The sequence below is a fragment of the Myodes glareolus genome, chromosome 10 (genome assembly GCF_982192425.1).
Source record: "Myodes glareolus chromosome 10, mMyoGla1.1, whole genome shotgun sequence".
NCBI classification, from domain to species: Eukaryota; Metazoa; Chordata; class Mammalia; order Rodentia; family Cricetidae; genus Myodes; species Myodes glareolus.
Genome location: NC_142035.1, coordinates 87,362,962 through 87,378,808, shown reverse-complemented (window position 1 = coordinate 87,378,808; position 15,847 = coordinate 87,362,962). Strand labels below are relative to the sequence as shown.

The following is a 15,847-nucleotide window of genomic DNA, read 5'->3' as shown; positions in this document are numbered from 1 at the left end:
AGTGTTTTGATCAAGGACTCAGGTAGCTCCTGCTGGCCTGAAACTTGCTATGTAGGATGACCATGAACTCTGATCCTCCTGCCTCTGTACTAAAGTTACAGGTGTGCGCTAAGATACCTAACTTTTTTTCTATGATGTTTACTATCAAAATTAGATTTTGTTTTGTTCATGTATCTATTTTCCATGTGGACTTGCTTCATCTCTTTTAGTCTATCTTTTAAAAATGGGTCATGATAGAGAAACAAAAATGCATTAGATGAAACCATTATAATGTATTTCTTTTGTTCATTTGTTTCTCACTGGTACTGGGAATTTTACCCAGAACTTCACATGTTAGACAAGCATTTTACCACTGACATACATTCCCATCCAGAAATAATAATGTAAGAAAGCATCTGCCTTTTATTGTCTGTCCTTTAGGAATATGTAAGATATCTTGAGTATTAGGTTCTTCAGGCACCAAGTTAAATAATTCTCAAAAAAAAGTGATTTAAGAGCACTATAATTTCTCATCTGTCCTTTAGTCTTGTAGGTCAGCTGAACAAAGATAAAAATGTTATTTTCTAATAATATGAAGTAGTTGTATTCCTTTGTTTGTGGGTTTGGGGCTGGAGAAATGGCTCAGCGGTGAAGAGAACTTGGTTCTCGTGCAGATGACATAGGTTCAGTTCCCAGCACTGACATGGTATCTTGCAGATATCCATAATTCCAGTCCTAGGGAATCTGACCCTCTTCTCACATCCTTAGGCACTAGACTCACGCGTGGTACAAATTACACATGCAGGCAAAACACTCATACACATAAAAATAAAATAGATCTGAGAGAGTACTTTTTATTTTGTTCATTTTGTTCTCTACTTTGAAACAGGGTCTCACTGTTTAGCCCAAACTGGCCTAGAAATTTCTATATAGCCCAAGCTGGCCTCAGATTCTTGATCTTCCTATTAATATGTGATTACAGGTGTGACACACCACACTTGATTTTTAAAGTCCATTTTAGAGAAAGTCTTAGAGATCTAGTTTATTTTCATGTTATGCTATCTAAATAATGATGACATTGGCATTTATGCCCTGGCAATGCTGAGGTATTCATGGGCAACTTGTATATGGTGATTGTATTGAACTTGTTCATGTTGGGTTTTATGGTGGACGACTGACCAGGTCTCTTACTTCTATATGATGATATCTTTTTGAAAATCACTTTCTGGGGAAAGAATTAAACATTTTAATCTGTAGTATACTGTAATCTATATTGTTGAGCAATTTTATTACATTTGTGCCAGTGAGATATATTACACACAAGTTAATAGTATATTTTAACTAATTTTAGTAGGTACTATCTCCTGAAGTCTTAGCTCTTGGGATAGTATGACAGGAGAATCGCCAAAAGTGCCCTAGGCTTCAGAGTGAGAATCTTTCTTAAAAACTAAAAGAGTGAATCCTATTACTCATTCTGAAATTCAGTATTTTATAACTGAATCCTTCCTGTTCCAGAATTTGCTATTCATAAGAGTTAAAAATAAGATCTGGCCAGGTGGTGGCGGCACACATCTTTAGTTGCAGCATTTGGGAGGGAGAGGCAGGTGGATGGCTGTGAGTTCAAGGCCAGCCTGGTCTACAGAGGGAGTTACAGCTAGGGCTATTACATAGAGAGGCCCTGTCTTGATAAATCCAAAATGAAAAAGAAAAAAACAAGCACACAAAACAAACCAGAAAGCTAATATTAGAACTGAGTATGTTGGTATATATCTGTAGTCATAGCATTTGGAAGCTGAGATGGGAAGATCATGAATTTGAAGCTAGCTTGGGCCTATATAGCAGCACTCAATCTCAACACTAATATTGGTCAAAAGACAGAATGCAAACGTTTCCCATGGGGTGGGGAAAAGAATTAAAGAGTTAAATGGATACGGGGTTGTTTTAGTTACTTTGCTGTTGTTGTGAAGAGAACCATGACCAAATCAACTTCTAAAAGAAAACATTAAATGGGAGCTTGCTTATATTTTTAAATGGTGAGTCCATGATCTTCATGGGAGGGAGCAAGGCAGGCATGGAGAGAGATTTGGGGAGGGAGCCTGGTGTAGCCCACCCACAGTGACACACTTGCTCTGGGGCCATTCTCATTCATTATGTTAGTTGAAAAATCAGAAATGAGATATGCATTGCCATAACTCAAGCCTATCTTTGGTTATTAGAAAATTCATTTGAAAATGTTGATATTATTTTTTGCTCTAGGCACTAAATAATAATCTTAAGAATGATAGCTAAATATTCTTTGTATATGTAGGGATGGGTGGGTGGGTGGATGGATGGATGGATGGATGGATGGATAGATAGATAGATAGATAGATGGCTGTGAATCCCATTTGTTACCTTAAGGATAATTTAACCTATTAATATATGATTGATTTGTTTTGAGACAGGATCTCTTTATATAACCCTGGCTTTCTTAGAACTCACTATATAGACCAGACTGGACTTGAACTCACGGAGATCCTTTCTCTACTTCCTGAGTGCTGGGACTACAGGCGTTTGTCACCACAATGGGTACCATATATGATTTGAAGCTATACATGCTCAATGAAATATGACATGTTGACAGTTCTTCCCCAAATTTTTCACTTGCAGTGAATTTGGTTCCAAGATCATCTTACTTAAACCAATTATTAAAGTATTGCCAAAACTGTTTGAATCTCGAGACAAGGCTGTACGGGATGAAGCCAAACTAATTGCTGTAGAGATTTATCGATGGATTCGAGATGCCCTGAGACACCCATTACAAAATATAAATTCTGTCCAGGTAAGGCACTGATTTCTTTGGTCATTTTTGCATAAGGTTAAGTTCTATCACATAGTTATTTTTTGAGCTCTTTTGATTATATAGCATATTTGAATTTGTAAACTAGTGATAGTATCTTAAAATAATAGATTTGGGGAGCTAAGGAGATGTTCCAGAGGTTAAGGGCATTTGCAGCTCTTGCAGAGTTAATCCCTACATGGCTATTTAAAATTCTTTGTGACTCTAGTTCAGGTGATCTTCTGGCCTCTGCATGCACCAACACACAAAGAAGTGCACTTGCATGCTTAAAGGCAAGACACTCATATGTAAAAAAGAAATTTTTTTAAAAAAGGATTTTTATTTTTAGTGCTTAGACAAATCTTCAGTGTGGTAAAGTCAATTGATTTGACTTATGCTACAAAATACGGCTTCTATTTGTCTTTTATTAGTTTCCCTATTAGTACCATGTAAACAGAAAGTGAGTTCCAATATATCAGTAAGTACAAGCATTATGTTCTCTAACAGTGGGATATAAATTTAAAAACTTTAAGATATTTTGTTAATGCTTGCAGTTGAAAGAATTAGAAGAAGAATGGGTCAAGCTGCCAACAGGTGCTCCTAAACCAAGTCGGTTTCTCCGTTCCCAACAAGAACTAGAAGCTAAACTGGAACAGCAGCAGTCGGCTGGCGGAGATGCAGAGGGAGGTGAGACAGTTTTAGACACACTCTCTATAAAAATGAGCGAGAATTATTGCTACCACAACAAATCATATTCACTAGGTATCTCTTAGAGAACCGCTTTTAATAAAATCTGAGTCATTTGTGCTACTGAATAACTCTAGTCTCTTTTCTATAACAATTTCATCGTGGGAGATGAGATGGATCAGCCAGTGATAAAGAGCATTTACTGCTCTTTGAGAGAACCCAGATTTGATTCCCATCACTCCTGTGGTAACTCAACCCATCTATACTTCCATTTTCAGGGAATCTAACCCTCTCTTGTCCTCCTTGGGCACTGCATGCACATAGAACATAGTGCACAGACATCTATTCAGGCAGAACAGTCATATGTATAAAATCAATTTTTAAAAACTCATGAGAGATATGAAAAGATAGCCGGTAAATAAGACTATTTTATTTTGGTGGGTGTGTGTGTCTGTCTGTCTGAGAGAGAGAGAGTGGGTGGGTACTCACAACGACAGTACATATATAGAGGCTAGAGGACAACCTTCAGTTGTTGGTCTTCACCTTTCCACTTTTTTTTTAAAGTTACTATTTTTAAATTACTTTAGTTTTTGTTGTGTGTCTGTCTGTCTGTCCCTGAAAGTATATGCCACATGTGTGTTGGTACCAGAAATAGTTGTCAGATTTTATGAAATGGAACTTAAAGTCAGTTATGATCTACCCACTGTGGGTGTAGGGAACTGTCCCCAGCAAAAGCAGCAAGCACTCTAAACTGCTGAGCCAGCAGCCTACCTGGTTTTAAGGCGCAGTCTCTTCAGCCAGGCAGGTGGCCCATAAGCTTTTCCTGTCTCAACCTTCCATCTCCCTGTAGGTGCTGAGATTACAGATGCTTGTAGGACTGAGTCTGGCTCAGGTCATCAAGCTGATACAGCAAATGCTTTTGCCCACTGAGTCGTTTCCCCATCTCAAAAAAAAAAAGTTATTAAGGTCTATTTTGTTTTTCTCTTCAAAGGTGGTGATGATGGTGATGAGGCACCACAGATAGATGCTTATGAGCTTTTGGAAGCAGTAGAGATCCTTTCCAAACTTCCCAAAGACTTTTATGACAAAATTGTAAGTAATGGTTAAATTTCTTTATTTTTAGATAATAACTTAGGTAAAATTAGAGAATGTTCTTCTGAGCCTTTGCCTGGTATATCTTCCCACTCCCTTCCTATCTTCCTAGTAGAGTAACTTAGTGGCGTCTTTTTCTTTCTTCTCTTACTATTTTCTATATGCAATCATATTATGGCATTTAAAAACAAAACAAAATGTCTTACCAAACATTAGAACAATGTTTTCAACTTTTCACTCATTTATTCTATGGTTTTATCTCCTGTGTTCATCTCTTTTTGAGTGGACAGATGGTTCAACACATAAAGGTATTTGGTCCTAAGCCTGATAACCTGAGTAGGAAGAGAGAAGTGACTCCTACAAGTTAAACGTTACCTTTGACCCAGATTTCTTGACTTTGTTTGTTTCAGAAAACTGTCTTGGTGGGCCTGTCTTATGCATTGTAGGATGGGTAGAAAGCATATGTGACTTTTGCACACTAGACATCATTAGAGTCAGGAATACCATCCTCTAAATTCATGGCAATCAGTGTCTCCAAACATTGTCCCAAGAGAGGCAGAAGTATGTCCAGTCTTGTCCTAGTCACTACCATTTGCTCTTGTCGTCTCTCCGTTGAATTTTATAATGCAATTAGAGATATCACTTTTGAAAGGGGAAAATTTCCCATATTGAAACATAATCTTCTAAATTCTTCAGTAGCTTCTGTGAGTGTTAAGATAATGTCTGAACTCATCCTATAGCCATTCTTTGTCTTGTCTGGCACCTTGAAACCTCAGTTTACCTTTCAGCCACATGTCTAATCATTGTCATTTTTTACTTTAGACATGCTATATTTCTCCTGGTAACATATAGGCTACTGGTTTCTTTGTTTGATTAACTTGTACTGTCCTTTCTTCCTATAATGCTATTCTCTCAATATTTATCTAATAGGAATCACCTTAAGAATCATCTTTTTTTTAAGATTTATTTATTAATTATATATACAGTGTTCTGCCCGCTGTATCCCTGCAAGCCAGAAGAGGGTACCAGATCTTACTACAGATGGTTGTGAGCCACCATGTGGTTGCTGGAAATTGAAGGCAGAATTTCTGGATGAGCAGTCAGTGCTTTTAACCTCTACTCCTTCTCTCCAGCCCCAAGCATCATCTATATATATAGTTTTTCGAGACCGGGTTTCTCTGTAACTTACAAGCCTGTCCTAGAACTAGCTCTTGTAGACCAGGCTGGCCTCGAACTCACAGAAATCCACCTGCCTTTGCCTCCCGAGTGCTGGGATTAAAGGTGTGTGCCACCACCGCCCAGCCAAAGCATCATCTTTTTAGAAATCACTTCTTAACTATTTAAATGTCATTAAATCCTCTGAGTCAACTGAATGTGAAGGCACATGTCTATAATCCTAGCACTGAAGAAACTTAAGTAGGATTACAGGTTCAAGCCAACCAGACTGGAGAAAATAAAAGGAAAAATATTTTTTTGGCTCTATAATATTGGTTTTAGAAGATAAGATCTTACTGAGTGGCTCAAGCTGGCTCTTAATCCTCCTACATCTGTTGTTGAGTGTTGAATTATAGATGTGCTCACTACAACCCGACTTCCAATAATTTTTATTAATACATATCTGAATTAGAGTATACCTCTTGCGAGATAATAATTTGTAGTCTTCCCATGTTCTTTCAAATCATGGACATTCAACTTGTTGAATGATTCTCTAGTGAAACATATTTTCTTTATAGATGTAAAACAGATGGACCAGCATTATACTCAAAAGCAAAAAACTAGTTCACTGGATCAGGGCAGTGGAGATTGCTGTTTCTATGATTGCTTTTCTTTCACCTTTTACGTTTTGTGAGATAGAGATTCTTTTCCTATAATTGTGCTGCTGTGAGATGGGCTAGAAATGATTGTTTTCTGTACAAGATCTATTTAACAGGTGTCGCGTCCACCTTGTCAGCAATGAAGACTCAACACCGGACTCTTCTGCTGTTTATTCAGGCCCTTAAAATAATCTTCTCATCCTTTTGCTACCTCTCACAACCTCTCGCCCCCGGGCAGAGCCAGCCTACAGCTTAAATAACCTCTGGGTAGCCAACCCCAGCAAGCCACATGGGAGACGCAGATAGGTCCAGAAACGCGGAAGCAAGCCAGATCTTTAGAGTTAGCCATATATGGAGTTGTTACACATCTGAGAGCATTCACCATTGGAAAGATGGAAGGTGGGAATCAGCACCACCTGTAAGGCATGGCATCACACGGCTCTCCACAGTTCCCCCTTTTTGTTTTAAATGCAACAGGCAAGAGTAGCCTTGCATCCTGTAGCGGGATGGTCCTGCTTCAATGGCTGTAGCGGCTCCGCGCTACTGAAAAATCCTGATCTTGCATATACACCACAGGCAAGCCAGGGAGACCAACACCAAGAGGTCTGCTAACATTCCCAAACCCGCCCACTCTTTTAGATATTTTATGGCAGTGGAGATCCCGGACGAGACTACTTTAGTCATTTTCACATCCACTTGGGTAGAGCTCACGATGACGATGATCACCCTCAGCTGTTCCATCACGGCATCAAGTTCTCCAGTCCTGTTACCTAGAAGATAACTGGACAATTGCTTAGACAGATTTATAGCACAGTTCAGGTAATAATCAGTCACGACATCTGGGATCATAGGGTGTAATCCTCCAGCTGCATCAAGAAGTCGTGCTGCATCCAGAGGCGTGCTGAACATTGCAGGCTTTACTTCTCCTTTGGCCACACTTGGCAGGGCGTAAACCCCATTAGACATTGCCCCTTCAGGGGGAGCCGTGCCGCCCCCCGCTGCCACCGAGGCCGGCCCACTCTGCTCCAGCGGTTCCCTGGCTTGTGTGGCTATGGAGCCCATGGCAGCTCCAGCCCCGGGCCTCCCTGCCTTCCCTGCGGGGCTAGCCTTGCTCTCTGTGTCTGTGCTGGTTGGGAGTGTGGCGGGAGCCGACACCGGAGATGCCAGACCCGTGACCAAGGCGGCACAGGCCGGCAACACCTCAGGGTCCATGCCGGAGCTGCTGCAACTCATGGGGCTGATGGGAGAGGCGGCAAACAAGGTCACTTCCTCGTTAGCAAACTCTATCAAGAGGGCTCTCCAGTCTAAATACTGTCCTGGGCTTAAAGACCCACGTGCAAGCCATTCCAATCACTGGGCGTCATGCAATATCTATTAAAGGCTTTCACCTGTGCCACAGTAAAAGACTGTAATCTCATAAGTTCTCACAAATTTAGCCAATGACCCATTCACCTTAAAATCCAAGGGTTCTTTGTACCTATATAAGGGTTTTAAGCAGTTCTTAAAAACTTAGTTGCATCATGTAGAGGTAATATGGTACTGCCTGTTTACTGTGTCTAATCCTTAATTGCGCTTTTATTATAATAATTACGACCAGTCCTGCCTGAAGTCAGCACAGTTCAGCTTAGCCAAGTGGAGCTGGAGCCACTCCAGCCTCAGAGCCCCTCACAGCTCCAGGCACACTGCAGGTCTTTCGGTTTGACAGCTTGTGGCACCGCTCCCATTCTCGGCACTGCTGTGGCATCCGCCAGGCTAGGCACCGACTGGGCTGGGGCAATGTGCCTTTCACCACAGCCACCTAGCAAAGCTCTGCTCCAGCTGCCTTCTAACTTCAGCTGCATTGTTTTAGGTCCAAACTGGTGCACGGAGTGGAGCGGAACTCAGGGAAGCAGGCTTGCTGCTCTGCAACCATTGAAAAGACCCCACTTAAACAATCTTTTAGGGAATTTGGGCGTTGTCAGTCTGTCTGGCTACTTCCTGCTGAACGGGGAGCTGAACGGGGACGCTGCATTCTTAGGGGTATTTACTACAACATTTCAGGAGGTCTCGGTGATTCAAACCACATAAATCTCAAGTAAATCCTTAGGCTCTCATTTTCTGTGGAGACGAAAACAGAACCTCTTTTCTAAAACATCATATCCTTAGGCCCATATTTTAAATTCAAAATACCTTTCTTAGCAGTTCCTAAGTTCAGATAACTTTCTCCTGTCCAGTCCACAAAAGACAACACAAACAACATAACATACATCTGTGCACATTTACACTAATCCTGCTCTTGTCACAGTCATATTAACCCCACTCTTGTGGTCATTAACCCCACTTTTGTCGTGGTCATTAACCTCCGCTCTTAACGCGGACTTCCCCATTACCTGGGAATTTACTAGACTTTCTTGCCCGCTGCAAGTTCTGAATCCAGATGAGAGGTTGTGTCCCCTCCCCATAACGTTCCTTTCCCAGTAACGTTCCTGGGCTTCGACATCCGCCTTGTCAGCAGTGAAGATGCAACACCGGACTCTTAACTGCGGTTTAGTCAGGCCCTTAAAAATAATCTTCTCATTCTTTCGCTACCTCTCACAACCTCTCGCTCCCGGGCAGAGCCAGCCTACAGCTTAAATAACCTCTGGGTAGCCAACCCCAGCAAGCCACGTGGGAGACGCAGATAGGTCCAGAAACGTGCAGATAGGTCCAGAAACGCGGAAGCAAGCCAGATCTTTAGGGTTAGCCATATATGGAGTTGTTACACATCTGAGAGCATTCACCATTGGAAAGATGGAAGGTGGGAATCAGCACCACCTGTAAGGCATGGCATCACACAGCTCTCTACAAACAGGAAACAAAATGGAAAACCATGACATTTTTCTGCTAGAGTTATAAAAATACCAAATCCAAGAACACACCAAAAAAAAAAATCATCCACCCATGCTTAAGTAGACTTTATCTCAGAGATGCAGGGGTGGTTCAACATACAAAATCTGTCAATATAATCCACCATATAAACAAACTGAAAAAAAAATCACATGATCATCTCATTAGATGCTGAAAAGGCCTTCAACAAAATATAACTTCCCTTCATGATAAAGGTTTTGGAGAGAGCAGGGATACAAGGAGCATATCTAAACATGATTAAGGCAATATACAGCAAGCCAACAGCTAACATCAAACTAAATGAAGAGAAACTCCCAGCTGTCCCAATGAAATCAGGAAAAAGACAAGGTTGTCCACCTTGTCTCTTCATATCTATTCAATATAGTTCTTGAGGTCCTAGCTAGAGCAATAAGACAACAAAAGGAGATCAAGGGGATACTCTGTTTGCTGATGATATGATAGTTTACATAAATGACCCCAAAAATTCTACCAAGGAACTTCTACAACTCATAAACACTTTCAGTAATGTAGAAAGATACAAAATTAACTCAAAAAAATCATTAACCCTCCTTTACACAGATGATAAATGAACTGACAAAGAAATCAGAGAAACATCATCCTTCACAATAGCCACAAATAGCATAAAAAAAGTCTTGAGTAACTCTAACCAAACAAGTGGAAGACCTGTATGACAAGACCTTTAAATCTTTGAAGAAAGAAATTGAAGAAGACCCTAGAAATATTTCCCATGCTCTTGGGTGGTAGAATTAACATAGTAAAAATGGCAATCTTACTAAAACCAATTTACAGATTCAACACAATGCCCATCAAAATCCCAGCAAAATTCATAAGAATAGGCCTCAAAAGAACAGTACTCAACTTCATATGGAAAAGCAAAAAACCCATGAGAGCCGAAACAATCCTGTACAATAAAGGAACTTCTGGAGGCATCACAATCCCTGACTTAAATTCTACTACAGAGCTACAGTACTGAAAACAGCCTGGTATTGGCATAAAAACAGACAGGAGGACCAATGGAACAGAAGCAAAGACCCAGATAATAATTCATCAACATACCTACAAACACCTAATTTTTTACAAAGAAGCAAAAAATATCAAATGGAAAAAAGAAAACATGTTTAACAAATGGTGCTGGCATAAGTGGATATCAACATGTAGAAGAATGAAAATATATCCATGTCTATCACCATGCACAAAACTCAAGTCCAAATGGATCAAAGACCTCAACATAAAACTGACCACACTGAACCTCAAAGAAGAGAAAGTGGGAAGTACACTTGAATGCACTGACACAGAAGACCACTTCCTAAAATTAACACCAGCAGCACAGGCACTGAGAGAAACAATTGGTAAATGGGACCTCCTGAAACTGAAAAGCTTCTGTAAACCAAAGGACATGGTCAACAAGACAAAACAGCAGCCTACAGAATGAGAAAAGATCTTCACCAAACCCACATTGGACAGAGGTCTGATCTCCAAAATATGCAAAGTACTCAAGAAATTGGTCATCAAAAGAACAAATAATCCAATTAAAAAAAAAAAAGAAGTACAGACCTAAACAGAACTCTCAAAGAGGAATCTAAAATGACTGAAAGACACTTCAGGAAATGTTCAACATTCTTAGTCATCAGAGAAATGCAAATCAAAACAACTCTGAGATTCCATCTTACACCTATAAGAAACACTGACGACCACTTATGCTGGAGAGGTGTGGGGTTTATAAAGGGATCACTCCTCCATTGCTGTTGGGAGTGCAAACTGGTACAGTCCCTTTGGATATCAATATGATGATTTCTCAAAAAATTGGGAAACCTACCTCAAGACCCAGCAATACCACTTTTGGGTATATACCCAAAGAAAGGATGCTTAATCGTGCCACAAGGACATGTGCTCATCTATGTTTATAGCAGCATTGCTTGTCATAGCCAGAACCTGGAAACACCCTAAATGCCCCTTGATCAAAGAATGGATAAGGAATTTGTGGTACATTTACACAATGGAGTAGTACACAGCAGAAAAAAAAAAAGACATTTTGAAATTTGCCAGCAAATGGATGGATCTGGAAAACATATTGAGTGAGGTAACCCAGACCCAGAAAGACAAATATCATATGTACTCATTCATAACTGTCTTTAGACAGAAAGCAAAGCAAACCAGCCTACAGTTTATATTCCTAGAGAATCTAGACAACAATGAGGACCCTAAGAGAGACATCACATGGATCTAATCTGCATGGGAAGTAGAAAAGGACGAGATGTCCTGAGTAAATTTGGAGCATGGGGACCATAGGAAAGGGTAGAAAGGAAGGAGAGAAGAAGGGAGGGGAGCAGAGAAAAATGTATAGCTCAAAAAAATCACACCAAACAGTAGTGGCACATGCCTTTAATCCCACTCGGATGGCAGAGGCAGGCAGATCTCTGAGTTTGAGGCCAGCCTGGTCTACAAGAGCTAGTTCCAGGACAGGCTCCAAAGCAACACAGAGAAACCTTGTCTCGAAAAACAAACAAAAAAAAATCAATAAAATAAATACATTTTTATATGTGAATGAAAATTTTATGAACAAAATAGACCTTATTAACTATGTTTTTGTCATTTTGGTTTTTAGTTGACTTTAGAAAATGTTTCTGAAACAACAAAAATTCAGGTCTTTAAACTGATTGAGTATTAGAAATTTATTCTGTTCTTATTTTATGTTCCTCAGTGATTTATATTCTCTTTTCAGGAGGCAAAAAAATGGCAAGAGAGAAAAGAAGCCTTGGAGGCTGTAGAAGTACTAGTGAAAAACCCCAAGCTGGAAGCAGGCGATTATGCAGATTTAGTCAAAGCATTAAAGAAGGTAAATGGGAGGAACTTCAGCATTGGTGTCTGAACAGACAGGACACTGGAATTCTCTGTCAGTGATTCAGTGGGCTTTTGTTTCATTTTTCTCTTACTTTTAAATCACAAAATATTGCCATTTAAGGAATAAATAAAATCTTTTAAAAAATACTACAGAGATATTACTTTGTTTCTTTCAGAAATGTTTGTGTGGTTTTCCTATTTCAAAGTAATGACAGTAGACTTCCAGCTACATCCCCAGTCAGTGTGCCCATCTCTCTCTCTTTCCCTTTCTCTTCCTTCCCTCCCCTCCCCTCCCCTTCCCTCCCCTCCCCTCCTCTCTTTTTCTCTCCCTTCCTTTTCCCTTCAAAAAAAAAAAAAAGAAAACAAAACAAAAAACATTACTACATAGCGGAGGCTTATAAATTTATTAGTATCAAAGAAAATTAAATTTTTGTCTTTTGTAAGAAATAAAAATGATTATCAACTGATAATCGTTGGCAGAGTATCTTTCAAGAATTCTTTTGAGAATACATTTCATTTCCAGTGCCATTCTACAAGGTTATGACTATTTTCTTTTTACCTTTACAGGTTGTTGGAAAGGACACCAACGTCATGTTGGTAGCTTTGGCAGCAAAATGTCTTACTGGCCTGGCTGTTGGACTGAGGAAGAAATTTGGACAATATGCAGGACATGTAAGTAACGTTCCTTTTTTGATACAAATTTGCAAACTTAGCAAAAATTGTAGGCTAGTTTATTTTATATTTTAAACAGCTTTTAGTATAGATCTTTATATATTGGACAAGGTAAGCTTCTCACTGTGTTTTATATCTCTTCAGTATAACTCTTATAGAAATCAGACATTTGGCCTACAGTATTTAAGTTAAAATTGTAAAACTGTAGGATTGTGCATTATAACTCACTAGTTAGAGGAACATCATAGCATGTGTAAGGTTCTAAGTTGTCTTTCCAGCCCCTCTGACTCAAAGGGGAATAAGTTTTTAATAATCCGTATCACAGTGAAAATGGGGGTAGGAAGAACAAAGTAAAGCTGTAAGTAAAGGTAATGCGTGAAATGTGTTTCATAGTTTTTTCCTATTTAAAAGAAAAATGATCTTGCTGGTAGTGACCCGCACCTTTAATCCTGGCTTTCAGGAGGCAGAGGCAGGCAGATGTTTCTGAGTTCGAGGTCAGCCTGGTCTACAGAGCAAGTTCTAGTACAGCCAGGGCTACACAAAGAAACTCTGTCTTAAAAAACCAATAAATAAGTTAATAAGTAGATAATAAATAAATGATAACATACTTAAAACATTTTATACAGGTTACACTAAGTGATATCTCAGTTTAATTTATTCTAAGGAAATCTGAAGGCATTTTTTTCAATATATTTTCTTTATATAAGTGACGTACCAATCAAGTTTAGTATTAGAGTTAATAAATTGAGATGTTTTCCTTAACTATGGCCAGTACTGGTTGCCTCTAAATTTGGTCTAAATTACTTAGAATGAGTTATCATTCTGAAAACTGAGCATTTGTCAGTTTTATTGTCACCCGCCTGCCACTACTTCCTCTGAGTGGTTAAAGACATGCACCACTACACTCAGCTTAACTAACAGAAAATAAGCTTTCTGTTAGTTATTAGGATATTTATATTTATTATACTTTTGTATTTTAAAAGTAGTTTCAAGATAGAAAACTATTTTGTGTATGTCACAGGGGGGTGGGGCATGAGGGGGTGTTTCAACACAGGGTGTGTTTGTATATCCTTGGCTGTTCTGAAACTTGCTCAGGGTTGTCCTTGAACTCACAGAGGTCTGCCTGCCTCTGCCTCCCCAGTGATGGTATTTCTGCCCCCTGGCAGAAAACTACTTTTAAAATTGATACTTATTTGCTAAATATGAGTTGTTACTGGTGATTCTATTTAACTTATTGTTTAGCTTAAAGATGTTTCCATTGGGCTTTATTTGAATTTTTTTTCTTTAAAATTAACTAATATTTGTTCTGACACATGGCAGGGCAGTTAAGAAAACTTCCTATTCCTTTGGTGAATATTTCATATAAATAGCACCAAGAATGCAAGAATATGTGGTCATTCATAACTGTTTTCCTTTAACTTAGGTTAATTTGGACAGTTTTGACCAGTATTTTGTCAGTATTTCATTCTTGGTTTCTTTGTTGTTGGTGGTGTGTTTTTGTTTATTTGGTTGGTTGGTTGGTTGGTTTGGTTTTTCGAGACAGGAGTTCTCTGTAGCTTTGCAGCATTTCCTTGGAACTAGTTCTTGTAGACCAGGCTGTCCTCCAACTCACAGAGATCCACCTTGCCTCTGCCTCCCAAGTGCTGGGATTAAAGGCATGTGCTACCACCACCAGGCTTCATTATTGGCTTTTGGGTTTTTTTTTGTTTGTTTGTTTGCTTGCTTGCTTGCTTGCTTGCTTGCTTGTTTTTGGTTTTGTTCTTTTTTTGGTGGGGTGATTGAGACAGGGCTTCTTTGTGTCCGGGCTGTCCTGGAACCACTTTGCAGATGAGATTGTCCTGCAACTCACAGAGATTTGCCTGCCTCTGCCTCCTGAGTGCTGGAATAAAGACATGCACCACCACACTCAGCCTTTCTTGCTCTCTAAAATGCCTTTGTGTATATCTGTATACCAAATGTGTACATGGTGCCTGTGAAGGTCAAAAGATTGCATTGCATCTCATGGTTCTGGAGTACTGGATGATTGTGAGCCATTACGTGGATACTGGGAACCAAACCTGGGTCAGCATGTGTTCTTAACTGTTGAGCTAGCTTTCCAGCTCCAACAGTACTTCATTCATGTGTCAGAATATTATTCTTGCTGTTCACTCTTGCAGGTTGTACCAACAATTTTGGAAAAGTTTAAAGAAAAGAAGCCTCAAGTGGTGCAAGCCCTGCAGGAGGCAATTGATGCAATCTTCCTCACTGTAAGTTAATAACATAAAACTCATGGTTTTGTCTTAATGAATATTGCCACTATAGTGATTTGACTATAGTTGAAGAGAGCTCATTGACATTTTCTTTTTAAGACCACACTACAGAACATCAGTGAGGATGTTTTAGCTGTAATGGATAATAAAAATCCAACCATCAAGCAACAGACATCACTTTTTATTGCAAGAAGCTTCCGTCATTGCACTGCTTCTACCTTGCCGAAGAGTTTACTAAAGCCCTTTTGTGCTGCTCTACTTAAGGTAATTGGGGGGACAGTTTATGTACTTTTTTCCAACTGGTTGTATATTGACTGCTTGGCTTTATGTAGATTGTGATCTTTTAAGGAGCAGACACTCTGAATCCTAATTTTTGTAAGTATCATGTTCTACATTTGAAGGATAACAAGATAGCCAAGTATAAGTGTCAAACTGGAGTGTTTGAGGGCCATTGAGAGTAGGGCATTTTAGATAGAAGCTAAAAAGAAAAAAGAAAGCATTTATGGGGCTGTTCAGAGGCCATCCTGAATTAAATCCCCAGCTCACTTGAAGGGAAAGGGAAAGGACCAACTCCATGAAGTTGTCGTCTGACCTCCACATGTGCTATCATCATACACATATGAATATACATACACACACATAAATTTAGTGTTTTTTAAGCATTTGCAGGGGCTGGAGAAATGACTTAGCAGCTAAGAACTCTTGTAAAGAATCCAGGTTTGGTTTTTGGCACCTACATGGTGGTTCACAATTGTCTGTGACTCTAGTTCTAGGTGCTCCAGCTCCCTCTTCTGATCTCTGTTGGCACC

The 15,847-nt window shown here is 39.5% G+C and overlaps 1 protein-coding gene across 2 annotated transcripts in view; it reads left to right on the top strand.

Annotated features, from left to right (window-relative positions):
- Nucleotides 1-15,847, top strand: part of Ckap5 (cytoskeleton associated protein 5) — a 93,303-nt gene that overhangs the window by 31,740 nt on the left and 45,716 nt on the right. For both annotated transcript variants that reach the window (XM_085696566.2, XM_048428214.3), the window contains exons 5-11: nucleotides 2,629-2,800; nucleotides 3,352-3,484; nucleotides 4,476-4,576; nucleotides 11,999-12,112; nucleotides 12,685-12,789; nucleotides 14,946-15,035; nucleotides 15,138-15,302. In XM_085696566.2, coding sequence (XP_085552692.1) covers nucleotides 2,629-2,800; nucleotides 3,352-3,484; nucleotides 4,476-4,576; nucleotides 11,999-12,112; nucleotides 12,685-12,789; nucleotides 14,946-15,035; nucleotides 15,138-15,302 — 880 coding nt within the window. The remainder of the gene's footprint in view (nucleotides 1-2,628; nucleotides 2,801-3,351; nucleotides 3,485-4,475; nucleotides 4,577-11,998; nucleotides 12,113-12,684; nucleotides 12,790-14,945; nucleotides 15,036-15,137; nucleotides 15,303-15,847) is intronic.